The following is a 27383-nucleotide window of genomic DNA, read 5'->3' as shown; positions in this document are numbered from 1 at the left end:
GGCTTGGGACTGGGAAAGGGCTGAGGGACAGCACCACATCTTCTCAGAGCTGTGCTTGGGGCATGTCTCCATCCCCATTTCTGGTGGGGGACATGCGCCTGCCTTAGCCCTGAGTAGTGAGGCTGCTGTCTTGCAGCACAGATCCCACCATCCCTCTCATTCACTGCAGAAAGTTGGGCTTCCACCTAGGGGTACCAACAGTGTCACTTAAAATCAGTGGGAAGAGGTTTCTGAGGGGTTTCTGGCTCTTCCCTGCTGTAGCTGGGCACTGTGCGGGGACCCCTGCTGAGCCGCCCCGCGCAAGCAGGAACAGCTCAGCATGACAGGCAGTGGGGTCCAAACCCCTGAGCTCCCAGCTGCTTCAGGGAAGCAGAAACCTGGAAGTTTAAACTCATTTCATCCACGTGCTGCTCAGCCACTGCTACAGCCAGGCACATGGGAGAGCTAAGGTATTTGCATGGCACAGGATTGCTCAGAGGAAGCTCCAGGCATTCAGCTCACCTCCCTGTCAGCTCTGGTCATGTTGGTCTCGTCTGCGGCAAGCTCCTCTGGGCTTTCAGTATTTCCTCCCAGTTTTCCTTCCTTTAAGCATCTCCAATATAGTCTGTCTCTATTTCTCATATGCTTATCATTGTATAGCAATTAGAGAGTTAAAAGCCTTAACAGCTCCCAGGTGGGAGATCAGTGAGTCAGCTCCTTGGAGGACCACGTGGTGGTTCAAAAAAGTCATGACTTTTTTTTTGCATGGAGGTTCCTTTAAATTCAGAACATAAACCACAGAACTGAAAAGAGCTGGGTGGGTATTTAACCTATATTTTAAAAGTTAAAAAGTCTAGACACAGAGCTAAATGTGCCAGCCTGGTGCCATCCTCCTGAGCTGAGGGACCTACAGTGGACAGACATGCAGCGCTGGGGTGATCAGTAAGATTGGCATTCAGAAGTGATTGCCTTCATTATCATGGGAGATGCTATCAGAAACGGATAGGAGGCATCAAAATTGCAACTAGCTTCAGTCATTAGGGAATATCAGGCTTCTGAGTCACCCGATGAGCCCCCTGTGTGCTGGGAGACAGAAGCAGCTTGTCCTGCATCTCCTGCCTTTGTGCATAGCCAGGTCCTGCTGCTCCTGGTGGTTATCACCCATCCACAGAGCAGGAGCATAGCTGGGGACACTGCCTGGGTGGGAAGATGACCAGATTTGGGCCCTGTGACGTGACCCATTGCATAGCTGTGCAGGGATGAAGATATCCAAGAGGCCTGGAGGTGCCTCTGGAAATCCCAGGGGCAAGAGCAGGATGGAGCAAGAGCGCAGCGCGATCCCTGAGAAGTAGGGTGATGGCTTTGCAGCTCCCCAGTGTTCCCAGGGATTGAGGCTTTGTACCCAGGTTTTAGGGTTACGTGATGAGCTGAGTTTCTTGGGTTTCTTTCTTTTTTCTTTTGTGTTTCCAGGGGAAAATATGAAAACTTAAATGCTGAAGTTTTAAATATAAATTAAAAATAAGCTTCAGATATGCTGTGCATTTTAACTCACGATTTTTAACTAGCTCCGTTGCGGAGGTGTTGCAGTTAAGTCTAGCTTGTGATTTTTTTGATCGCCTTGGGGTTGGCAATATTGCAGGTTTCTCAGGTCAAACAAGAAGGGATCTTGTTGGACAAGAAGAGCAGAAGGGAAAAGCAGGAGCCTGTCTCAGAAGTGCCAGCATTTTCTGAATTGCAAAATCCCTTCTTAGGTCGTTCATCTCGCTGGAACAGTTATCCAGACAACTTGCCGTTTTAAGCGAGCGGGCCGGCGTCCTGTCTAGCTGGGGCTGGTCCCCACAGCAGACCTCCATCTCCCATCAGCAGTGGTAATAGCCGCACAGACCCTTTATGGGTGAACCGAGGTCCTCCTCCTCTCCTCCCCAGGTGGCAGGAGTGGCTCTGCTCTCTGCACATTGCTCCTTCCCACCTGTTGTTCTTCCCTGTCTCTCTGGCATGCAGCAAAGCCGTGGGTCACAGCTGGCCACACAGCCACCTTCCCAAGAGGTTCTTCCCAACAGATGTGTTTCTCCAGATGTGCTGCTCTGCTCTTCCCTTGCAGAGGCGTACATGTACCGTTTCTCTATTGGGGCTGATACAGTCAGGATTGCAGGGCTCATGAAAACTGGCATATTTCTGAACACAGTTGTTCTGTTGTCTGCAGTTTGATATCTTCAGTTTTCCACCTTTTGATTCATGGAGCTGTGACGTCACCTTGTTCTTTGGGAAGAATTCTCTCTCTCAATGCTAGATCAGAAGGAATTGGTTGGGGTGAAACATTCATTCTGCCTGCTCTGGGCCCATACATGCTGCATCAATTTTTCAGCTGCTTTAAGTTTTTTTTTTCCCTCTGCTTTTTCAAAAGAAAGGTTTTGAAGGGAAGAAGAAACTTTGAGAGAGTCAAGATGTGCATTTAAATGTCATCAACTGCATCTTTTCTGAGGGATAGTTATGTATTAGTCTACAGTTGCTCATCATTGGTAGATAAGTAATCTTGGGTCTTGCAGGATCTAAAGAAACAGGTGTTCCTGCCCTGAAGATCAAACATTGAGAGGACTGCAAATTGCTTTTATCTGAACATTGTTTTTAATAGTCAATGCTTCCTTTTCTACCTTAGAAGATGATGGTGCTAATATTTTTCATGTGGTCCAGTCACTTGATTCCTATCAACCTCAGGCTTGTTGGATCATGTCCACTCCACACATACGCTGATGCTCAGCCATGGCCAAATACTAGCCACTATGACCCAACCAGCTTCCAGGTGTAATACCGCAGGGACTAAGGGTGGCAAGGGGAGGAGAGCAAGGCAAGCAGAGCTGGCAGTCTGAGCAAGGCCTTGACTTCACCTGACACTGTCACTGCTTCCACGGGGTGTGCAGGCTGTCAGAAACTGCTCTTGTGGTGTTCCCTCATGTCTGCTGTTTGGAAATGAAATGACAGTAAATTCTACTTACAGTTGGCATCACTCTCTGGATTCACTTTTCCCTATGAGATGTTCAGGCTAACAGGAGCACAAGGAGGTGTTAATGGCCTCAGCCTTTCCCTTCCTCTTGCTAGGAGGTGAATTTTCTTCTGAAATTATGCAAACAGGAGCCTGATGTTTCTGGGGTGATAAACACAGGAAGTGATAACTCCTGTTGGATGATGAAGGGGTTGAGGGCAGCCCTGTGCAGAAGGTCTTGGGGGGTGCTGGTGGATGAAAAATTGGATGCAAGCCAGCTTTCTGGCAACCCAGAAAGCCAACCATATCTTGGACTGCATCAAAAGAATCGTGGCCAGTGGGTCAAGAGAGGTGATTCTGCCCTTCTACTCCACTCTGGTGAGACCCCACCTGCAGTGCTGCGTCCAGCTCTGGAGCCCTCAGCACAGGAAGGACATGGAACTGTTGAAGCGGGTCCAGAGGAGGGACACAAAAATTATCAGAGTGATGGAACACCTCTCCTAAGAAGAAAGGCTGAGAAAGTTGGGGTTGTTCAGCCTGGAGAAAAGAAGGCTCCAGGGAGATGTTTATTGCGGCATTTTAGTACTTAAAGGGGACTTATAAGAAAGACAGAGAAAGGCTTTTTCCTAAGGCCTGTAGCAGCAGGACAAGAGGCCACCATTTTAAACTGAAAGAGGGTAGATTTGGGTTGGACATAAGGAAGAAATTTTTTATGATGAGGGTGGTGAGGCACTGGAACAGACTGCCCAGAGAAGTTGTGGATGCTCCGTCCCTGGAAGTGTTCAAGTTCAGGTTGGATGGGGATTTGAGCAACCCAATCTAATGAAAGATGTCCCTGCCCATGCCAGGGCAGCTGAGCTAGATAATCTTTGAAAGTCCCTTCCAACCCAAACCATTCTGTGATTCTGCTCCAGAAGTGATCCAGCAGAACTGCTGGGCATTTTGGCCTTAAAAAAAACCCAAACAACAACCCCCAAAAACCCCAAAAGTCTCTTCCCTCAAGAGACCCTCACATTTTAAGGATGTGTTTTGTTGCCTGTGTTGCTGTCTGTCCTGCCCCAACCAACGCCCAACCTCACCCTGAAGGGCAGCAACCCCCCTGCAGCACCGGTCCCCCTTGGATGCTCTCCAGACCATGGAGCAGTGTTCCTGCCAGCTCTCATGGGAGTCAGGAGCTGGGCTGGAAATGCCTGTGCCTCTCAGTGACAACCACACTAGTGCTTGCTTTTTTGCATACTAATGAGCACTAATTGGCCTCAGCTTGTTATCAACGTTGCGTGGAAGCCATTTGTAGAATAGTGGGATGGGGGCTGGGGAGACCCCAAAGGGCTCCAGCCCTGTGCTGAGGGGTGCTTTCCCCAGGGGATGGGGGCTGAACTGATGCTCCTTGTGGAAACATCTCTATTTGTCAGCCACGGGAGGGCTGTGCCTACTGGCCTCATGCCAGCCTTGGTACTGGTCCACCTGGCAGGTGTGCTCCCCCTCTGACATGGCAGGGGGTTACAGGGAGTTGTAAGGGTTATAGGGAGACCCCTTGTCCTTAAACACACCTGGGGGTATGGGGAGGAGCTGAGCAGTGCTTGCCTGCAGGTCTTTTTGGCGTCAGAGGTTCAGTGCCCCTCTCCTACCCCCACCCACGGGTACTCCCTCCACGTGCTGTCTCATCTACCAGTGTTATCCCTGAACTGTTCACCTGGAGCCTGTCTCCTCCTCTCCACTGCTCTTCTGCTGTTGTTGCAGTACCTCCTGCAGCCGTACCCCTTGTCTGATTGTTCAGCCTGAGCAGTGAAGGGCATGGAAGCCTCCAGAGCGTAGTCCTGCTGTAGGGCTAACACCACCACAGTTTGCTACAAGCTAGAGAGAGAGGGAGACTTGATGGGGCTGGCTTGCACCAGAGCTCTTGAAAAAGCCCTCTATCGTGCGTGTAAAATCGTAAGTCTGTCTAATGTGTGATACTGTGTTTGCAGGACGTGGCAAGCTGATCTCACGCTGGGAGCAGTCCTGGTGGAGGCAGGACAGCATCCAGACCCACAGTACGTCGGGGCTTCTGCCAACGGGAGAGTTGCGGTTGTTGCTTCAGAGGCGGCTCTGCTAATTTTGGACGAGTGGCCTGCTGACCCTGACGTTTTTGGGCTGGGACTTGTAAGTGACTTCTCTAAAGCTGAAAATCAGTTTACATGAGATGAAAATGATGCCCGTAGCTTTTCTAGTGTTTGAATTCTGATTACTGCCCATGAAGAACAGCAAGGTTCAGACCAGGTCCTGGTGACCGCAATTCATTTTAAATTTACTCTTTCTTTGCTCGTGTAATGCTGGGAATTTTTCCAAAGAAAGGACTTGCAAGGAGGGGGGATCAAATTGTTGGGAGTAGTGGCAGGGAAGGATGGAGCACCTGCCAGGCGCAGGGTGTGAGCACAGGGGATGCTCAGCCAGGGAGCCGCCCCAAGGAGCACAATATGGATAATTTTTTTCCTCCCACCTGTTGTTAGGGGAAAATAGGGAGTGAGCTATTGTGCTTCCTCCCCAGCTGCTAACGACGGGAGACTTGCTTATGGTCGTGCGCTGGAAGCTAATTAAAACCGGTGACAATGGTAATTGAGTAAGGATGCTTGAGGATAAGTATGACCTCATGTCTAAAATGGTAATGAGGCCTATTAAAATCCCCACCAAAAAGAGAAATGAAAGAAGGAACAGAGGCAAAGGTGGTGTGAGGGGAGTGAGCACAGGTGGGGACAATACCTGGCAGCCAGAGTGCCGGGAGGGGTGGGAAGCATGGAGGTGACGGGCTTTTAAATCTCCTTAATAAACAGCCTGCTCCTTAGCTAGCCAGGCTGCCACTTGGGCAGAGCCAGCCAAAACACTTCAGTACGTGTGTCATTCGAGCGAGCCTGCTCGCCCTGGCCGGGATTTTGGTCCCATTAGGCGATGGCAACACTTGTTGCTGTTTGTTGTTGTGTTTACTTGCTGGTTCTTTGCTGGAAGAAGGGACTGCGCCAGGAAACTGGCAGTGGCTGCCAGGGCCGGGGGACCTGCAAGGATATGCCCTGAAATTGCACGGGTGCGGGAAAACGCATTGGCAGAGGAAAGTTGCAGTGAGCTCGGGGTGCCAGGGTGCCACGCTCCAGCTCGGACCTGCACGGCACCTGGGTTCGGCTCTACAGCTGTGGTGCAGGGGCTGAGGGCTGCCGTGACCCTGGTGTGTGTTGGTTTGCAGTGAGATGTAGCAGGGCTCAGGATGCCACCGTGCTCTGCAGGGACTCGCACTCTGTGCTGACTTGCCTCACTGCAGAGGACACCCCAAGGGACACCGGGAGGTGGGTGCTCCCCATCCTGGCTCTGGATGTGCACCGCATTGCTCAGGGTAAGCTTAGCCTTGGGCTGCCAGACCCCTTCCCTACACCCTGCTGACAGTGGGGAGATCCAGCATGTGCCAAAGGCAGCTTCTTGCTGGAGAAAGCCACCCCTCATCCTTCTGGCAGGGGCGAAGGTACGGCTGGATGACGCTGAGGATGTGCTATGGAGCCGGGATTCAACTGCTCTGAGCTCTGTGATGGCAGCTCCAGTTTTGGCAACCAGGAGCAGCAGCAGCGGGTGCTGCAGGAGCTCTGCACTGTCACAGTGGTATGTACAGAGGCAGCGGAGTGCTCTGGGGCATGAGATTTGCTCTGCAGAAGTGGATTTGGGTGGAGGGATGGAGAGGGGGACACCAGGATGCAGCCACCAAGCAATCCCAGTCCAGCCAGAGGCTGTGCGCTGTCACCTCCTGGGATGATGTCCAAGACAAGCCCTGCCTAGATGACACCCAGCAGTTAGATAAAAGGTGAGGAAGCAGCCACGACAGCCAAGTTGTGTCAAGCAGCCCTCCCATGTGTTGGCCAGCATGACAGCCACTTAGGAGTGGCCTGGGTTGGCCTCCTCTGCCCTTCACCTTTCCAGTCCCCTGGAACTTCAAAGTGCTTTTCAAATATGAATAGAGCAGGATTTAATTAAAAGTCATAATCTATAATAAATGGTGCCTTCCCACCACCACTAAGCCAGTAGAAATGACACTGGGATGCACTTAGATGCAGTTGGCTCTGCGTAAGGCTGCTGGATGGACCAGCGAGGCTTGGTCCACTCTGCTCTCCACCATGTCCTGCATGACCATGGGCCTTTAACTAGAAGACCATAAGCTGCTTGGCTCCTCTGGCTCTGGCAGCTGCCTTACATTTAGTATGCCCCCTGCTAGGGCCAGGATTTACTCCATTCAGCATCAACATCCAGGGAAACAGCGGTGGGAGCGGGCGTGGTATGTCTTGGGAAAGGAAAGGTGGAGAACAACTGAGGTGTTTCTGATCCCTGGGTGGTTGCTGGGAAGAGGGTGCAGTAACGCTTTTGGCAGCAGCCAGAGGTGGAAAGATACTGTTGGTGGATGTGGCTGGGAGTGAAATGTGGATGGCCCAGGATGCTGAGTCTGCCCTGCTCACCTTACTGGCAAAAGCCAGGTGTTACCCTTGGGCTTGACCAGGCAGAATGCAGAAATAGAATGGAGTTACAGCCTTGTACTGGCCTTGAGCAGCCCTGTCAGCCCCTCTGACCTCCAGGCAGGTGGGAAAATGGCCCTGATTTGTGCTGAATGATGGGTTTTTTGCACAGTGAGTTCTGGTGTAAAGGGGAGGGGGATTGACCTGATTGACCGTCCCCACCATCTGGTGTGGTCTTCATTTTCCAGAGAGCCAAAAGAGCCCCCAGGGTATGGGGAGGGGGAAGAGGAGGTGGGGAGCAGTTTGCAGGAGGTAAATTAATATCTCCCCTGGGATCCTTCATGCTGCTGCAAAGCAGGGCTGAGCTGTGCATGCAGCTGTATCCCAGCATAACGCAGCAGCAGTATTGGCTCTCAGCTGGCTGTCTTACCCAGCCGGGGTTTGCCTTACCCAGCAGCCCTGCGACCAGTGTGACACCAGCATGTGAGCTGCCAGGAGCCTGCGGATCAGCCTTGCTCGCGTGGCGGTGACACATTTTTGTTTTAAGAATTACATGTTGGCTCTAATTCTCCAAGCTGTGCCTTGTTCTTGCTTGCCCAGAGGACATGAAGCCAGGCTGGGGAAGAGGCAGATGAGGCATCAGCTCAGAACGACTGCCTTACTTCTCCCTGCAGATTTATTTCTAGCAAGGCTGGAAGAAGAAACAGCTCTGGCCTTGAAGGAAGAATAAGGAGGTTGGGGCAGTGGCAGCTGTCGGGAAAATAGTCTTTTGCTGTAGAAATGGCGTGCAAATGAACTGGAATACCTGAGAAAGGACTTAGCACCAGAAAAGTTAGCGAGGAGGTGTGTGGTCCCCATCCTCCTCCTTCCCCTTAAAGGGGATGTTCCAGCAGTTAAGTAAAAGTAATGCTTTTTTGAAAGAAAAAAAAAAAGATGCCAGTAACATGCACATATAGTATGTGTGAACAAACCCACACATGCACACCCTGTTAAAAATGCTGGAGTATTTTAGATCTGCAGTGGAAATAGGTTTCTTGTTTCACATAGGATCATTTTATCCATCCTATGTTAATAGGATGATTAAGGATGAGAATATTTTTAAATGGAGATCTAAAACCATAAGGTCACTTGTGTGCAAGGACAGAGGTGCCTCCATCATACCCACTTTGGGAGTGTCCCTCAAAAGCCAGTTCTCAGCTGATGTCTACCTAGGACCAAGTTTGTTTCCAGCCAGCCAGGAGACGGGTGGAGCCCAGCTCGGTGTGTCACTGCCTAACGTGTCTGAAAAACATTGTCCCACTCCCTTTTTGTGTTTTCTGCACTGACTGGCAGCTCTGCTGCTGGCTCCCTGTCACGTCAGCCGGCTGGTTCGTTATCTGCTGCATGTGGGGTAAGAGTGGGAGCCAAGGATGACCTACCGAACTTTCCGAAGAAGCGTGCTACAAAGTGGGGTACCACGAGGTCTTTCTCTAGAGGTTTTTTTCCAGAGGAGGACAGTGGGGAACTGTTGGCCATTTTCCCCTCTCCCATGACCAGAGCTGCCTGAGGTTTATGAGTCACTTGTATGGCTTCATTATGTATTTGGCTAGTTGGCTGTAAGAAGAGGGCTGCTATACTGCCCTCTCTTCTGTGCGCTCAGCAAGTGGCAGAGTATATGTTCTGTCTACACACATCTCTTTAGCTCTGCCAGCGGGTCTTGGTCTAGTGCTAGCGTGGGGTTACTCGTGCTCATGAGGAGGGGTCTGGGAGATGTGGTTTTGAGTCCTTTCAGGCTGAGCAGGATCACCCACAGGAGAGACCATGCCAGCAATGTCCTCTTCCTCCTCATCCCTTTTGCCTCCCCCAGACATCTTCTGATCGCAGTGGGAAGAGCTCCCCATCCTTCTCCACTGCTCTCCTGGGAGTTGTGTGGACATTCCTGACCGGAGGAGTCCTGCTAGCGCTCTTCTTTCTCGTCTTCACAATTCGCTTCAGGAAAAACAGGTCAGACCTTCCCTCTTCTGCTGTGAGAGTTCCCCCAAGCTGGCGCTGTGGGGTTGGGCTCCTTCAGGGCCAGGCTCTGAGCTGATGGCTGGCTAACGATCAGGAGGGTGCAAGCCTGAAGGAGCAGTATCGGGCAAGCAAGGGCAATGCCAGGGATATTGCAGCTTTCTCCATCACACTCACTGTTTATCACTGGGAGAGGCAGTCCTGCTTGGACTGCTCCCTTCCTCGCCAAGTCAGGGAGTTGTGAACAAGACAGAGCACGGGTGCCCTCCAGCATACCACCAGGGAACAGTGCATGGTCTCATCCTGAAGGTGCTATTTGATAAAACCATCGACAGGAGTGAGCAGAAAGAGAGCTGGTATCCTTTTCCACAGTCTTGAGAGCATCACTTTGAGCAGCATAGCTGCATAAGCAAAGCCATCATGCTCTCCACAGTGCGCACATATCCTGTCTGTTATTGGGCCACTCATAGTTTGAAAATATTGCTAACGTTATTGATCTTGGTGGTTGTCCATATTGGTGCGGAACATGATCTCCATTGGTGAGAGAAGCTGGTGGTGAAGTGCAGGCTTTCCTTGGTGCTGTTCAGTCTGCACAAAGGATGTAAAAAGCCCTGCTCACCCGAATGCTGCATAAATCAAGCAGAAGGCTCAGTAATTCCTTGTAGCTCAAGCTGTTTCAGCCAGCGCTTAGCCTTCCTCAGCAATTCTGGATGTCTCACCTGCCTCCTTGCACCTTTCCCTCAGCTCCGTTGGTCCATTGGTCTCTCAACTGCTTTCCCGACAGAGTTAAATCCCTCTCCCAGGCTTCACCTGGCAAAGCCTTTGAGGTCCATGTGCCCCTGCTTTGTAGAGAGGTGCATCTGTGTGCAGCTGGGCTGCAGCTGTTCCAGTGCTCTGGTTGTGTTAACTTAACGCTTCTTATAACCACCACAAGCCCTGTGCCTGCTGCGGTGCAGTAGCTGCATGACCTGCGTTCCGGTCTCAAGCACTTGATTTACTGAGGCAGAGTGGTGTTAAGTTAGGTGGCCACTTTAATTGATTACAAAATTATTTAGTCCCCTGAAGATACTCTCAGAGAGAAGTTGTAATGAATGTGCGTTATTTATTTGCACTGCAGCAAATAAATACAGGTTTGCCTACTGAACCTGGGAGGGAGATCTTTTTCAGTGTGCAGCTGAGAGGGAGAGCTGATGAATATCTTTCCCCAGGGGCTGAGGCATGGCAAGGAAGGCAGGGAGGGAGAGAGCCAGGTTGAATCCCAGTCTCTGTGTCTGTGAGGCAGCAAGCCAGGAAGGAGCTCAAGGGTAGGGAAATGCAATGACTTAGCAGCAGATTTAAATGACAGAGCTACACAGGGAGGGTGGCAGGATCTACAGCTTTCGTTTGATGGGCTTGCTGGAGAAGGGTGACAGGGAGGGAGAGATCAGTGGGTTGATCCTCACCGCTCTGAATACAGTTACAGGATTACGAGAGTGATGGGGTGAAATTACAGAGGGGAAGCTGTAACCTGAACGTTGCTGGCAGCTTTCTGAAGTTGAGACTGTGCTGAGGGTGGAGGTATCTCCCCAAAGAAAGGAGCAGTGGGAAAAGCTTGTTCCTGGAGGCATTTGTAGCTGCTGTACCTAAAGCTCACAGCTGGGGACAGTCACGCCAGGCTGCATTGGTGGGGTTTTCCGCTTCTGCCCCTTTACAGCAGAGGACAGTGGAAGAAGATGTTGGCCTTGAACCTGGGGAACTGAGCTGGGCACTGTGCTGTGTGCCACCTGTGTAACAGTGGGGCACTGCTTCCCCTGGCTCTGTGCCGCTGTGGGGATATGCAGCTGCAGCACGTGCTGGCACCGCTGCACAGCTTTGTGTGCCTGGCACAGGCACTGGTAGCAGAGAGACCCAACTGTGGTGACCCTGTCTGCTTTGCAGCTAAAAGTCCACAGCTTCCCACAGTTTTGTCCATAAAGATGCTGGCTGGAGCTGCCAGGGATGCCTTTTGCTGCCACAGATCCGTGCAGGGGTTAGAGGTGCCATGGGGCAAGCCTGGTACCCATCATTTTGGGGAGGAGGAATCTTGCTGTCCCACAGGAGTGTCGGGGTAGGGCAAAAGAAACACTTTAAGGATAGCGAAGCACTCAGCAATACACGGGAGAGAGTGCACCATGGAGGGGATGGGGTATGCACCATGGAGCAATGGCTGAGCTTTTGGAGGAGCTCTGAATAGCAGGGGCTGGGGCTGGGACAGTGTGTCAGCAGTCCTTATGGCCATCATCGTCCCTGTAAGGGAACCTTGCCACTGTGCTGCCAGGTCATGACACTCAGTAACTGTCACTGCCTTCCCTGCTTTGTTTCCTGGAGGATTGTGAAGATGTCCAGCCCCAATCTGAACATTGTGACCTTGCTGGGCAGTGGCTTGACTTATACTAGTGCTTACCTCTTTGGGATTCAGGAGCAGAGCCTACCATCTGGAGACTCTGTGGAAAAGCTTATTCAGGTGAGTGGGGGGATTTGCTGGGATGGGTGCCTTCACACATGCACACGCGTGCATGTACATGCATGCTTGTACAGGCTCTCTCTCAGCTGCAGTCTGTCACCACCTCGCTGCTGGGTGCATTCGGCCAGGCTGTGGTTTCCACATATGCAAAATGCAACCAGATGCTTTCCGTCTGAACAGCCTTCGCTGTTTGTGCAAACCACAGCTGCGGTGGGGTGGGGATGCAAGGCAGGTCCCCAGAGGAGCGGGCTGCGCTTGCAGCAGCTGCCCCACAGGCATGCAGGCTGCTGAGCTTGTAAAAGTGTAGTAGGGAGAGGGGAGCCTGAAGGGAGATGGGATCCTCTGCACAGCCACTACCTGATGTGGCATAGGTTCTGCGAGGATGCAGGCAAGATTTTTGGCTGCAAAGCAGATCTTCATCAAAACGTTGACCTGTATGACAAACCCCTGTGTCCTGACCTGGGGCAGCTGGCTTCCAGACCAGGGACTGGGCATGCACCTGAGTGGGAGAGCTGGACATAGGAGAGAGCACACCCTGCCATTCTGCTCAGCCATTGGGCTGAGGATAATTAACAGAGGTGCCAGGGAGTGCTTTATTGGTGCTGGGACTCTGTGTGCCCTTGCCACTCGCAAGCTGCATGGCTTTCCCTGCCTGCTCCTCTGACAAGACCCTCTCGGGGTAGGGAGGAAGAGGCAGGCAGCAGGCATGCCTGCAGAGGAATACACACCTTTTAATTTATTTCACCCTGTGGTTAGCTTTCTAGTAACTGATATGACCCGCCAGAAGAACACAGACACATCCCTATCCATCTTTATCACATCCCTGGGTGGGTGGGCGGGCACAGAGTATCCCTGCGATCCCCATGGCTGCCCCTTCAGCCCCCTCACTCTGCCCCCCTGGCAGGTGCGGCTCTGCCTGCTCTGCGTGGGAACCTCCCTGGTGTTTGGCCCCATCCTGGGGAAAAGCTGGCGGCTCTACAAGGTGTTCACCCAGCGGGTGCCGGACAAGCGGGTGGTGAGTACACAGCACCTGGGGGGTGGCAAAGTCCCCAGGCAGGGTGAGCATTAGCAAGTCCCAAACTGGTGTGGGATAGCAGATGAAACTGGCACATGACAAGGACGGGTGCCACAATTACAGGTCTGCTTTCACACCCAGCTGGGCATGGGCTCCTCATTTATTCCTGCATAAAGAGGCAGGAGCTTTTCTGCTGTACAGGTGAGTGGGTGTCCTGCCAGGCTGCCTGTTGCCCAGCAGAGTCCCAGCCCCATCACCAAGCGAGGTCTTGTTCTCATTTTACATTGGCCATACGCTTTCATTATGCCACACATCCGTGTCTGTGTCCAGGTCTGGGCTGATTGTTTTTGTGGGATGAAAATAACCCAGGTATCCTGAAGGGCATCTGATGTAGGGCTGACCCTAGATGCATCCGATCTCCTCTTGGAGGGAGGGAACACCTCTGCAGCACTGAAGGAAGGGAATACAGTAGCTGGGAAGGAAGTGGGAGTCACCTATATAAAACTGTGCATATGACGGTACACTTAAAGCTTTCAGCAGCCACCTTCCAATGGCAAAAAAAAAAAGTAGGTCTTGGAGGAAAGGTGAGATGAGAGGGTTTGCAGGGGAACTGGGTACGAGCAAGGACTCCCATTCCTGAAGCACCGGGATCTGTATTAAACTTGCAAAATTATAATCCTACCAGCTTTCTCCACCCCACCTTTTTCCCCCCCTTTTTTGTTTCTGCTTGTGATATGGGCGTAAGGGATGACACTCTGTTTTTGGAAGAGCTGTTTTCTGTCATAGCACTTATCAGCTGGCCACACTGTAGGGAGGGTTTATACCTGGCCCCAAACCCTATAAGGTCTCCAAGAGTTTGGGAGATGTAGACAGAGATCCTGTGGCTGACTTGGATGTAGGGGAGCTGCTGGACTCCGCACTGGGGGAGTTATTAGGGTAGACATGTCCCTTGGAAGAAACAACCAGAAAGAGACCCAGGAGACAGAGGTTATTGGTATCCATTTGCCCCTCACAGTAAAGCTTAATTCTTGCCTGTTTGCAGATTATCAAAGACCTCCAGTTGTTGGCAATGGTGGCAGTGCTGGTGCTGGCGGATGCTGTGCTGCTCTTGACGTGGGTATTCTCTGATCCAGTCCAGTGTTTCCGAAGCCTCAGCTTCTCACTGCGGGTAAAAGGACGAGGAGGGGTAGTGGAGTGTTGTGCCATGTCCTGTCTGATCTCTGTGGGCAAAGCTGGAGGGTGGTCGGAGGTGCTGTTTAAAAAAATAGAAAGAAAAACAAGCCAGAAATCCTTCTGGGTGCTCCAGGTTGGCCTATTACAGAGACGAGGTTCTGCTGCAAAATTTCCAGGTCTGTGCACCCAAACCTAGCAAGGGATAACTGGTTGCAGGGCTTTGGTTTGCAAAGCAGTGGGGTCTGGTGGATGATCTTCACCAGCCCATGCAGGTCACCTGGGTGACACAGGAGAGGTCCACCACATCTGCAGGTGCTTCAGAGAAAGATTTAACTAGCCCTGCTGGCAGCGGAGTACCAAAATATTCCTTGCTTTAATCCTCTACCCTGGCAGCACCAGCTTTGGCCTTTCCTTTTAGGAATTAACAGAGGAGACCTGGTCAAATGCATAGACCTGTCTGCCCATTGGTCTGAGCCTGCTTCTGGGCAGCAGCCTTCACTTCTGCCTTCCGCTTGCCTCCTAGGCGACAGAGAAAGGCATGACCTGCTCAGTGAGCCGGGTGCAGTCCTGTGCATCTCTTTATTCCGATCTTTGGCTCATTCTCATTTTAGGGTTTAAGGTACGTAACCTCTTTATTGATTCTTGTGTTCTATCTCGCCTCCTCCCAGTCTCACAGCCTCAGCTATATAGCAGCATTCATAGTTTCGCTGTCCTCCCAAGCCTATTGCAGATTCCAGCTACACCTGTCCATCTTGAAAGCCCTCCCATCTCCAGTCCTGCCCACCTTGATGTTTTCTTGCATTCCCTTGTAAAAGCCGTTAGCCATTTTTTCCCTACTTTACCATCTCTTTTACGTACGCCATGCACATACTGTCTCTCTAGTTCTCTCCCTGCAACCCCCCATTCCTCATCTATCTCCCTTCTTGAAACTTGTTTCTTACTGTTTTCTAAAGCACACCTTCTCCATAAAGCCTCAGATGACCATCCACCACAGTGATGCGCTGTGCAGCTCAGCCTGGGTCCTCTGACTCCAAATCAGGGAGGTGCTGATGACAAGTGCTTGGTGCCTACCTTTACAGGATGTGTATCAGCTTAATTATACCACTGAGGTACACTTTCACTGGTGTGGCTTTGCACGTGGCTGTTCGTATTCCAGAAGAGTTAGTTATACAGATGTAACTATGTAGGTGTAATTATCGCTGTAATTATCTGTGGTCTCATGTGTCTCTGGGTTGGCAAAGGCTGGACGTGTTTCAGAAAGCTGATGTTGATGAAGCTTGTGAGATCACAGCCTTTCTTTGGGAATGGCTCCATCTCTGCGTGCAGTACAGGCAGTTCCTTTCTGACTCACTGTAATATAATACTCATTGACCATCTACCCAAAATTGTAGGAAGAGCAGGAAGAGACCTCACAACACGGCCAAGTCCTCCTCCCCCCTGCACTTCATTTAAAAGGCATTAGTCTAGCCTGTCACAGAATCACAGGTTGGAAGGGACCTCAGGGGTCATCTAGTCCAACCTTTCTGGGAAGAGCAGAGTCTAAACAAGATGGCCCAGCACCCTGTCCAGACGACTCTTGACACTTCATTTCAAAGACGTTCGTCTAGCCTGTCCTTAGAAGTCCTTTGGTGCTAGGGATTGTAGGTGTTCCCTGGGCTTTCAGTGCTGTGTCTCCACCTCTGATTTTGTCCGCAGTTTGTGTTAGGGTTTAGACAGGTAATGCTTTTGCATACAGCTTCTACAAACTGCTTTTTGGAATAAAACATTGCCATTACCAGTCCCAGGTAGTCTTCATTATTGCTGCATTGAATCTGATCCTATCTACCTACTGGGGGTCATGGAGCTACTTCTTTAGTGGTTTCTCTGGAGTTGATCTGGATTTACATTGACATGAAAGTAGGCTCTATCTCTGTGTGTACATCGCACTTCTTATTTTCCATGGCATTAATGTGCTCAGCCCTTTGTGAAGCCACTTGGTGATTATCCTGGTTTTACTGGCACAGAGCAAAGAACAGAAATGATTTGCCAAGGACATGCCTGGAATTAGGAGCAAAGTCCTCTGCTCAAGATTAAAACAAACAAACAGACAACTTAGTCCTGTGCTCACCGAAAGTCCTAGTTTACTAGAGGGCAGTGCTGTTGTCTATCCCAGATAGACTATGTGAATTTTAAATGGGACTTTGGTGCTGTGTTTTCTCTTGCTTGGGGATTAGGAGTTGGCTTGCCTTTGGGGCATGTGTTTGGAGGTGCCCTGTGGTGAACACAGTTACAATCCAGTGTAGATCCTACAAAGCAGCGTTGGGCATCAGCCTAGTTCCCAGCAAGGCAGGTCTTCTCACTGTTACAATCCTGCCTTGAGAATACATGCCACTCTGAAGTTGGGAGTCTCACCAAAGACTCTGGATGTGAACCTCTTGCTCGTAAGAGTGTCCCTACAGGCCCTAACCCTGGAAGCAGCCATCACGGTCATCGAGCAGCCACAGCATGGAGGGGTCCAGGAGTGTCTATGGAATATCTGCACTGCAGGTCACAAAGCACTTCTTGATGCCCAAATAGCAATTTAGTGTCTCTTAGTAAAAGGTTGACAGTTGCACTTACTGGGTGGCACAAGAATAATGTAGGAGTCGTGTTCCCAGAATTCTGGGTCCTTGCAGGAGCAGGGATTTTGTTGGATGGTATTTCCAAATGATCCTGAAAGCAGACCATGCCCTGTGCTACAGAGGCGGGCAAAAAATACTGTTTTCCCTGTCATTGTGCCCTAGGGAAGGAGGGATCCAGCCTGCCAGGTAGTTTAATCCTGAGCACACGGGAAAGATGCACTCATGGGACACTTGAGGGGCAGTGTGGTGAGGAAGCCTGCTCAGAGTCAACCAACCTGTTCTGGGGGAGGGAGGGCCTCTGTGTACAGAACACTCCTCTGCTGCCTTCTTACCCTTTCACTGCTGCTGGAGTCAGGCAGGAAACAGCAAAGGGAAGGGAGAAGAATTGCACTCTGGATTTCTGTTTAAAGAGGCACCAAGTACATCCTCTTCCCTCCAGTCTAAACCTCCATTTCTTCTGCCTTGCTTTTTCCTTCTGAATGTCCTTCCTGCTCCTTCAGGGTATGTCATTGATCCTTGATGGGAACCTGCTGCTGCATGCCCGCAGGGACCTCTGTCTCTTGTCTGTCCATCTTTGCTGCTCGTGCCCCAGGCTACCCAAGGGGAGGCTTTCATGTCTTGCCTCTCCTGGCCATACCCTGCTTCATAGCATTGCCCGCTGACCTGACCCTCAGCTCCTTGTGCCCCTTGGTTGGGACCTCTGTGGCTTCTCTTCTGCCCTCCCTCCCCAGCCCCACTTCTGACCTGCAGCAGCGTGCTGGGCGTTTGCTGCGGTGTCGCCACTCTGCGATGAAGGTCTGCATTATAGATCAAAGAGCATTAATTAGGATTGTGCTGAGTGTATCTGAGCTCACCGGGCTTGGTACGAGGTGGGGGTTGACACCATCAGGCTGTAATTTTCCACACTCTGGAAACCTCTTTTTTCTGCTTCCAGAGTATCCTCCTGCTGTATGGGACCTACTTGGCCGGTCTGACCGACAATGTCAGCTCCCCGCCAGTCAACCAGTCCTTGACGCTCATCGTCGGGGTTAACCTCGTTTTCCTGGTTGCCGGCACTATCTGCTTAGTTCACCGTTTCTTCCGCACTTGGCACAACTTGCTGTTTGGTTTTACCTCTGGAGGCATCTTTGTGTGTACAACCACGATCAACTGCTTCATCTTTGTCCCCCAGGTATGCTGACACCTCTGTCCCCCAACCTGGCTGGAAACGGACACATTTTTGGAGTTTAACAACAGCAGCTGTGTGGGCCAAAGCACTTAATTTTCCTGCTTCTTTCCCCAAATGTTTGGGCTCACCTGCACAGCTTATCCTCCAAGCCCTAATGGCTCTGCTTCTCCAAGCAAGCCCCCTGAGTCTCCAGGGAGTGCAGGTGTGTTGCAGAGCTGCTGCTCAGAAATCCTCCTGCAAGAGCGTGCTGTGGGTGGCAGCCACAGAGAGGGCATGTGTGGAGGTGAGGCAGCTGCTGCCCTCCTCCTCTTCCACATGGGTGGTGGGATCAGTTCTTCATGCAGTTGTCCTCTCCTCATACCCCACATGCCCGCTTCCACCGAGGGTTTCTGCCCATGGCAGGGACAGCGGGGGGCTCCAGCAATCCAGATGGCCTTGCCAGGCTCAGAGGCTTCATGGCTGCTTGTGATCCCAAGGGAAGGCTGCCCTCCTCTGTGCTCTCAGAGGAGGAAGCTGGGCTTTGCTGCAAGTGAGGGAGAGGATGCAGAGATGTTTTTGAGTAAGCCTTTTGTGGCAAGGCGAGGCTTTTCTGCTTCCCGTGTCCTCCAGGAGCAGCCTGGCGTGCCTGGCTGCGACATTAGTGGGAAAAACGCTCCCATTGTTACAGGGAGAGGAAACAGTTGTTTGCTCAGTGTTATGTTTGGAGGGATGTTTGGGCTCAAGGAAATGAGGTGAGAAAGGGAGGAAGAGGTGAAGCTGAAGAAAGAGCAGATCTGTGCAAGGGAGGGCTCGGGGGATCCCACCATGTACATAAATACCTATGGGGGTGGAGTAGGGAGGTGGAAGCCAGGCTCTTCTCAGTGGTGTCCACTGACAGGACAGGGGACAATGGGCACAAACTAAAACACAGGAAATTCTGTTTAAACATCAGAAAAAGGTTTTTTAAACCTTAAAACACTGGAGCAATTTGCCTGGAGATGTGGAGTCTCCATGCTTGGAGATATTCGAGACCCAGCTGGGCAGAGTCCTGGGCAGCCTGCTCCAGCTGATCTTGCTTGAGCAGGGCAGGGCAGTTGGACTAGATGATCTCCAGAGGTCCCTTCCTACCTCAGTCGATGAAGTATAACTGCAGAGACCCAACTCACTAGATAACCAGCCCATGGAGCAGGATCCAGACCTCCTTTGACAAGCACAAAGCTTGCTGGCAATGCTCTGCCAAGCGTGAGGTCTCTCAGAATGAGAGCGGAGGAGCTGATGAGCTGTACTTGCACTCTGCCTCACCGTTTTTTCTGCTGTAGCCTGGAGGCCTTGAACATTTTAACTTGGATCTTTTAGTTCATCAGCTTGTTTTTCCTAATGGGCTTGCTCTTCTATTGCTCATCTGAGATCGATGAGCAGCCAGAGCTGGGCTGTGCAAGGCTTCCACGCAGACATGAGGCAAGAAAACAGATACTAAATGTTGCTGGTTTTCAGCTTGTCACCAGTTATTCAGGGTTAAGGAGGCGTGCATGACACTGTCTTTGTCTGTCACAGAGTCGGGGAGCAGGGAGAAGGGGGAAGGGGCTTTTACAGTATGCTTAGAGGCTGCAGTGCAAGCAGGGACCAACCCCCTCTGCGTTAAAAGCTGGAGCCAGGGACAGGGTAGGGCTCAGATGAGTGGGAGGCTCCAAGCGATGCTGCAGACCCTCGGCTAGCCGTCTCTCACCACCCATCTCTGCTCCTCTGTCACACCCTGCCTTTGTCTCCCCCTCTCCGTCCCTTTGTCTCCTTTGCGCTTGAGCTGCGCCTGCCTCCCTCCACGTCGGCAGGGGCTGTGCGTACCATGCCAATAAAGCCCTCTTCTCCCCAGCTTAAGCAGTGGAAAGCCTTTGAAGAAGAAAGCCAAACTGTGAGCCACATGGCAAAATATTTCAGCAGTCCAAGCAGGAGCTGCCGCTCGGTGTACAGCGAGGAGCAGTTTTACCAGCTGATAGGAGAGAAAAACTCCATGAAGCGGCTGCTCACCGAGGTATGGGGTTCTGCCAGTCCCACTCAGCCATGCTGGCTTCCCCCCTTCCCTTTTGTGGGCTGAAGGCTTTGCAGGGTGGGAAGCCCTCCCTCTGCCCCAGTCTGCACTGGTGCTCCCCCTCTGACCTCTTCCCTCCGGAGGGTAGGAGCTGCTTTGTTTTGTCACATTGCTCTGCACATTGCAAAGCACCAAAGTTTAGGCATAATCTGGAAGGTTTCAAAAAAACATGGAGGGAGAAGAGCAGGAGATCCTGGTTTCCACAGACCAGTCAACATGGTTAATTTAGAAGGGAGATACTCTGTCTCAGGAAAGCCCCCAGTCTCCTGCTCCCTTGCCCGCATTGCATGGGTGGGAGCACTGTGGCTTGGAGAGCCACCTGCCCCAGCACCCCCCTTCCCAAACCCGCATCTGGGTGCTCTGAGGGGCTCCAGGGGAGGAAGAGGTCATGCCTGCTGCCAGTGTGGCTCTTGCAGGCCAGACCTGCAAACCTGCCACTGCGCTGCCTCAGAGCACCTCTCCGTGTGGAGAGGAGTGATTTGTTTTCTGGCAGGGCCTGCTTCCAAATGGCAGCGGTTTTGTACCCTGCACCCACCCCACGCTTGACAGGCTTATTTGTTTGATGCAGAAAAACGCTGTGATTGAAAGCCTGCAAGAGCAAGTGAGCAGCGCCAAGGAGAAGCTGATGAGGCTGATGTCTGCAGAGAGCAGCTGTGACCCCCATGCACCACCAGCAGCTCCCTGCACCTGGAGTGCAGGGCAGCGTGTAGATGCACCGGGGGAGCGCTACCCTCCAGATCCAGAGCAGGATGGGTGGCAGCATCCCCACTTGCTGGGTACACCACCTCTTTGCAGTGGTGCTCAGGACCTCCAGAAACATGGAAGCCACAAGCCTGCTTGCTCTCAGACACTGCTTTTTGACATGGGAGGCAGCCTTGAATGTGACCTGAAAGACACCCAGGAGCATGGGACACCTGTGGGGCAGGGGCAGCCTCCAGCACAGCTACCAGGCCAGGACATCTCAGCTGACGTGGCCTGGGAGTTGTCCCCCAAAGTCAGCTATGTCAGCAGTGAGAAGCTGTGGGAAATCTTGCAAGAGCTGAGTCTGGATAGCAAAACCTACAGCCCAGCCTTACCTGGGCGGCCCCCACGCAGCAGCCAAGGCCCCCCAGGTGAGCAAGGAGGAACGTGGGGGGCCCAGGAGGGCTACCCAGGCATCCACACGCCCCTCAGCCCCTACCTGGCAAGGCGGCGGCGGAGGATCCTGCTGCCCCCTGCCTCCACCCGCTTCCCTGGGCATGTGTCCCCTCATGCCGGCCGTGGGGTGAAGGAGGCAGGTGGCTGGGGCTGTGGGGGGTCAGCACATATCTTCCTGGGGAGGGAAGAGGAGATGGCTGACGGAGGGCTCCTTCACTCACCAGCACCGTCCCCTCCAGCCATCCCTGGGGAGGTCTGCCTCCAGCCAGAGGGATGGCCAGGATGGCTGGAGTCCCAGGGTGCTTCCCAGCACATCCATCAGGAGAAGCAGCAGCAGCGGCGGCAGAGTGCCCCGAGGGGACGTGCTGAGCCCTCCCTGCACTCGCTGTACTATTACCCAGACTCAGACTCCAGCAGCAGCAGCTCCGAGGAGATGTTTCACGGCTGCCACCGGCCCTGCTGCGAGGTCTGCTTCCAGAGCCCACGCAGCTCCCTGGGCAGCAGTAGCACAGAAATGGACATAGAGCCCAGCGGGCATGTGGGCCACCGGACAGAGCACCACAGCGGCCTCCAGCCCATGGTGAATTTCAAAGAAGATCTGAAGCCCACCTTTGTGTGACTGGGAGCACTCCTGCACCAAAGGCAAGTGCCCTCCCACCCCCGAAACACTGCGTGTTTTCAGCAATGCTAAAGCCACGCATCCCTCTGAGGGATGTGTGTTGCTCTGGCATCTGGGGGTCAGGAATAAGTCTTGCCCTGCTTTGGGTTGCTGTTTCAGCCCCAGCCTCTCAGTGGTGACTGCCGACCACATTTGGCCAAGAGGTGGTTGGCAGCACTTGGTGGGGTGGCAGTGGTTTTGTCCTGGCTGCTCTGGGCAGCTGCTGGCACCCTGCAGATACCCGGCATGTCGGTCTATCCCAGTGACAGCAGCAGAAAGACTGGGGCTGAGTGGCCTGCAAGAGCCCAAACTTCATCATCTCAGAGGGCTTTCCCTGCAAGCACTGGGTGATTCATGCTGGAGGGGAGCAGCACCACATCTCAGAAACGTGGCCTGTTGCACACAGGAGACGGACATACAGAGTACTTCTTCCCTGAGGCTGCTAATGCTGAGCCTCCCATGAGCATCACACCCAGCTGGAGGTGGGAGACAGACAGACACCAGGAATGCTCGCAGGCTGCCTCTCACCTGGGGCATGCTGCTCCCTCAGCAAAGCAAGGACCTCGGAGCAGCGTGATCGCAGAAGACATTTGGGGTGGTTTTTTTGGTAGCATCTGAGTGAGAAAATGGAGTCTAAAGGTGACATCCCTGGAGGCGTCATTGCATTTTGTGTAGTTCGATTGCATGGTCATAGGTGAGACTCAGGTCAGAGCCAAAGGGAAAGGCAAACTAGCAATCGTAAAAGATGATCTGAAAAGGTTTTTCATTTTTCTTTTCTTTTTTCCTTGTTTTTCTGGGGCTTGTGCCCTTCTGTATGCCTTTGTATGGAGGACGTAGTCTGGAATAAGGTTTGTTTAAATTAATATGGTCTGTTTAATTTTTATCTTAGAAATACCAAGAACAGTAAATCTGGTGTGTCTGCTTTCCTGTGAAGGCATTTCAGCATGTTGTTGCCGCCACAGGAGAAGTCAGGGGTGCTGAGACCTGATGCCCAGTGCATAAAAAACCCTCTGGAGAAAGGCTTTGTTAAAAGAGTGGGTGATAGAGGAATCCCAAACACGGCTTTGAATTATGTATGTTAGCGCTGCCCTCTCTGTTATCCTTTATGATGGTGAAGTCCCTCATTGCTGTGTCCCTTCACCGGTGTCACCTATTTTTTCCCCATTGCCACCAAGATTTTCCACGCTTGCTGAATTTCTAGGGCAAATCACCAAAGCTGATAATCTTATGGGAAACAATATTCCCATAGCCCCCCTTCACTCCTAAAACGGAAACACCCCAGAGGGCGAGTCCAATTTTATTTTTTTTTTTTGGTCACCTTTAGCTAACAGGAACCAGTTTCCTTCCATCTTTCTTTCACAGCTGTCTGAGCGCTTCATGGCTCTGGCCTGGATGAAATGCGTTTACGGGGTGTCTTCTACCACTGCAGGGCAAATCTGCAGCAGGGGCTGGAGGCAGAGAAGCCCAGACAGGGTGCAAGTGTGGGAAGCCTCCTGCAGCCCCAGCAGAAGGGAAGGCTGCCAGTGCAGCCCTTCTGGCCTGGAGGAGTGCTGAACAAGCAGGAGGTGGGTAGCGGGGCGACAAGGGTGGGGTGGTTAGAAAGGGATGTGGCAGTGTGCCCCTCCACATCACTTTCTTGGGTACCCCCAAAAATCAGTTTTTATCATCTGAATCCACCCTGTGCCACACCGAAGCTGCAGGGAGCTGGTGTGGAGCCAGGAAGCGCCGCAGGGCCTGGCCCCAGGGGAACAGGGGGCACCCTGTGAGCATGCAGCGGTCAGTGTTTTATTTATAACCATAATTTATTTGACAGGCCGGAGCGTCTCCACAGAGCCGGGATGCTGGCGGGAAGAGCCCCTGATTGCGCAGCTCCGGGTGGGGGCCTCCAGCTGCCCTCTCAGGGGGGGAGGCCCGGGGAGCCCGGGGATGGGGGGTCCTGCAGGTTGGGGTTCGGGGGCTCCTTCCCCCCCCGCCTCCCCTCCCCGGGCCCGGGGAAAAGCCGCCTGCAGTTTTGCAGCGCTCGCAGCAGGGGCTGCTGCTGCCACACGGGGTGCACTAGCAAACCTGAAGTGCCCCATGCAGCGCATCCCACGGCATCCCCACGCTGGGACAACGGGTGTGACAGGGAGGTGGCTGGGTCACTCTAGGGAGCCTGTTAAATACAGGGCAAGGCCACTTTTTCAAATTGGGGCTGATTTCTCCCCAGCCCAAAGCATGCTTAGAGTAGCACTTTGCTCAGGGGCTAGGAAATATTGCAGCATGGTCATAGGAAATGATCAACCATGAAGCCACCTGGAAGCAGCTGATATAAAAATTAACTTAAAGTCTACTAGCAAATGTAGAAAAACCCTCCAAGGACTTTGAACCTATGGTTTGTTTGGAAACTCATCACTGCGGCAATTGCTTTTCTGTCTAGTGACCAGCACCCATGAACTGAAAACTGCACATCATGTGGATGCACCTGCTAAGCATCCTGGCTTGAATCAGGAATAGTGTGGCCAGCAGGAGCAGGATGGTGATCGTGCCCCTGTACTGGGCACTGGTGAGGCCGAACCTCAAATACTGTGTTCAGTTTTGGGCCCCTCACTACAAGAAGGACATTGAGGTGCTGGAGCGTGTCCAGAGAAGGGCAACGAAGCTGGGGAAGGATCTGGAGAACAAGTCTTATGAGGAGCGGCTGAGGGAGCTGGGATTGTTTAGTCTGGAGGAGGCTGAGAGGAGACCTTATCGCTCTCTGCAACTACCTGAAAAGAGGTTGTAGCGAGGCGGGTGTTGGTCACTTTTCCCTAGTAACAAGCTATAGGACAAGAGGAAATGGCCTCAAGTTGTGTCAGGGGAGGTTTAGACTGGATACTAGGGAAAATTTCTTTACTGAAAGAGTGGTCAAGCTTTGGAACAGGCTGCCCAGGGAGGTGGTGGAGTCTCCATCCCTGGGGGTGTTTAAAAGACGTGTAGATGTGGCGCTTAGGGACATGGTTTAGCGGTGGACTTGGCAGTGCTGGGTTAACAGTTGGACTTGATGACCTTAAGGGTCTTTTCCAACCTAAATAAGCCTATGATTCTACGTTCTACACATGCACAGAAGGCTGATGCAGTTCATGCATGCATGTGTATGTGCACACATAAAAACTCACTGGTGCTTTTGATGACTCCCAACCCTTCCTTCCCCCTGTATCTAGCAAGGAATATGCATTTGATTCAGGCGGGGAAGAGTCAAAGCACTGTGTGATGGATTGGGCTGGAAAGGACAGACTGAGGCAGTGGGCTGCCTTTCAGTGCCATTACTATTATGGGATCTTTGCATCAGGCATTGCACAGGCACACAGAGGAGCCTTTGTGCTGCTTAACTATAGGCACTGAATTTGGCATTTAGTTCTACCATGGCTCTTCATTCGGGCTTTGGAGCAGTCTGCCTCTCCCCATTCAGCCATTCAAAGCATCTTAGTTAGCACTCTGCCCTGAATCCAAGGTCTCTGGGCAGCTGTTGGGGCAGTGGTGCTTGTTCTGTGAAGATGGAGGGGTAGACTGGGATTGCTGAGAAGATGGCTTGTGGCAGGAGGACCGTGAGTGCCCTGATTTATGACTACTTTTCTTGTCACTGGTGATGGACAGCCTAAAGACAGCCGTCTCTTACCCAGGGGGCCTGTAGTATCAATATCCCATGTGAACAATTCCTTCTCCATCATATCTGCTGTCTAAATCTGTTCCCCTTAGGAAAGGTTGTGCCTCTTTGCAGCTCAAGGCAGAAACTTTCAGCTTACAGAAATTGAAATGAAAGATAAGTGACTGGAAGAAGGTCCCCAGCCTGCTCCAAGGTGAGTGCTCATCTCACCATCCCTACAAATGTGCTCATGGCACTTCAGTGCACATGAGAAACTCCTGCGGCCCAAAGCTACAGAGCAGCCCTTGGCAATCCTGCACACCTTATCCCAGCACCCTGTCTCCACCCGAGCAGTATCTGCCAGCAGAGAGGTTGCCTCTTCCAATGACACAAGGGGCAGTCACAGCTGTTAATGCTGATGAGGTTCCTTTGAATGTTTTTAGCTTCCTGAGCCATGTTTCCAAGCCAACTTTCCTATGCTAGCAATGCAACTCCACAGGCTCCAGCTCCACGACTCCTGCTGCTATCTGCAAACCGCAGGAAGAGATGACGAGTCCACCTCAGCCAGCATCCCTGAGCCCTGCTGTGGACAGTGTGATGGAGATGCTCCACTGAGCGGAGCCTTTCCCTGCCCACAGGCCTGTTTACAGATGCTGCTCTTCTGTTCAAAAGCTCTGCAGCCTCTGCTCACTCCCCCTGACCCCAGCAGTGCACTGCCACCTCTGTGTCCTTTCCTTGCTGATGGCTGTTTAGGAAGGGTCACAGCTGGTATGGCATGTCTCCTTATGCCTGCTTGTGGGGCCTTGGCGAGAACAAGGAAGGCAGGAAGCCTTGAGGCTTTTGTGCCACAACCACCTGCCATTGCTCAGTCTGCCTCTGCTACCCTGTCAGCTTGCAACTGTTTAGGAAATAACAAAATTGTTCTCGATTGTGATTCAGCTGCCTCGTTTAAAAAAAAAAAAAGGGGGGGGAAGCTTTGTTAGCTATGGCAGAGGGGGATTAAGCCAGGCTCTCTGGGAGAAGAGTGCTGACTGTTGTGGAAGTTTCCCCACTGCCTTGTGTTGGGGGTTAGCAGCTGGGCTCTGTGGGGAACCTCTCACTCTGAGCTTTGATACCAGGGACAGTTATTAGAAATAATGAGTATTTTACAGTACTGCAAGAGGGAAAACCCACAGGATACTTTGGCCCGGCGTAACCAGACTGTGCGACCATGGAGATGGTGACTGTACAGTGGTGCCACATATGTGCAGGGACATTCTTGTGGCACTCTGGGGAGCAGCAGTCAGGGAAGCTAGGTCTCCAAGTAGCCTATGCTGCAGGTTTTGAGGAGGTGAGGGAGCACTCACATCTGTACATGACCTCTACAGGTCTGGAAGAAGCTCCAGAAAAGTTTCCCACAAATCCAACAGCCATGAGGCCTGTGGAGAAGCGCTCTCCTCCTGAGCAATGTTACTCTCCTGAGCCCAGAAACCAGGCCTGTCTCTTACATTATCCAGTTTTTCATGGGTGCCTTCTACTTGGCCTCTACCTCTAGCTGTGTACTACTGAAATTGTAGTGCTGCTGTTATCCCAAGGTCTGCTCTTAGAGCCACAGCAGCAGAGCTATAGATGTCCATTGTGAGACATCAAACACACCAATGTAAGCTGCATCCTGATTGCTAGCCTTGTGCTGCAGAAAGTGATCTCATCCTTGGGGGATTCCTGGGAAACAGGAAAAAACACCATCAAAAGAGCTGTGGATCCTGGGGATGTTTTAGCAGTTGATGTTAATTGCAGGACCTTTCCGCTACATTATATGATCATGTCCTGTGGAACCAATCCCTGCACGCACCTGGCTGGGCAACTGCATGGGATGCCTCCACATGGTTCCAAGCACTGAGTTTCTTTCCCGCATTAAAATTGTGTGTCGAAGCTGCTGGAGCATGTTCACCTCAGAGCACGTACATCTCGGTGTCTACAATGAGGTATCTTGCTTTTGTGCCAAGGCCACCACCTCTTCCCTGTGTAGAGGAGCCTATAGCTCAGCTGGTTTTCTTCTGACTCAGGCATCTGTAGCTTTATGCTTTGTGCTGC

At 52.1% G+C, this 27383-nt stretch overlaps 1 protein-coding gene across 2 annotated transcripts in view; it reads left to right on the top strand.

Annotated features, from left to right (window-relative positions):
- The window catches only part of GPR156 (G protein-coupled receptor 156), a 33460-nt gene extending 10888 nt beyond the window's left edge, over positions 1-22572 (top strand). The window contains exons 1-11 of one of the 2 annotated variants that reach the window (XM_075107226.1): positions 5011-5101; positions 6174-6320; positions 6439-6580; positions 9269-9405; positions 11758-11893; positions 12798-12908; positions 13951-14076; positions 14605-14700; positions 17616-17852; positions 19699-19857; positions 20483-22572. In XM_075107226.1, coding sequence (XP_074963327.1) covers positions 6476-6580; positions 9269-9405; positions 11758-11893; positions 12798-12908; positions 13951-14076; positions 14605-14700; positions 17616-17852; positions 19699-19857; positions 20483-21670 — 2295 coding nt within the window. In that variant the 5' untranslated portion in view covers positions 5011-5101; positions 6174-6320; positions 6439-6475 and the 3' untranslated portion in view covers positions 21671-22572. Of the gene's footprint in view, positions 1-4926; positions 5102-6173; positions 6321-6438; positions 6581-9268; positions 9406-11757; positions 11894-12797; positions 12909-13950; positions 14077-14604; positions 14701-17615; positions 17853-19698; positions 19858-20482 lie in introns of those variants that run through there. The other variant, XM_075107217.1, reaches the window with a different exon arrangement.
- Positions 22573-27383: the final 4811 nt, after the last annotated feature.

Source organism: Phalacrocorax aristotelis, chromosome 1 (genome assembly GCF_949628215.1).
Source record: "Phalacrocorax aristotelis chromosome 1, bGulAri2.1, whole genome shotgun sequence".
NCBI lineage: Eukaryota > Metazoa > Chordata > Aves > Suliformes > Phalacrocoracidae > Phalacrocorax > Phalacrocorax aristotelis.
The sequence above is the reverse complement of the archived record's forward strand: the minus strand, read 5'-3'. Positions and strand labels throughout refer to the sequence as shown.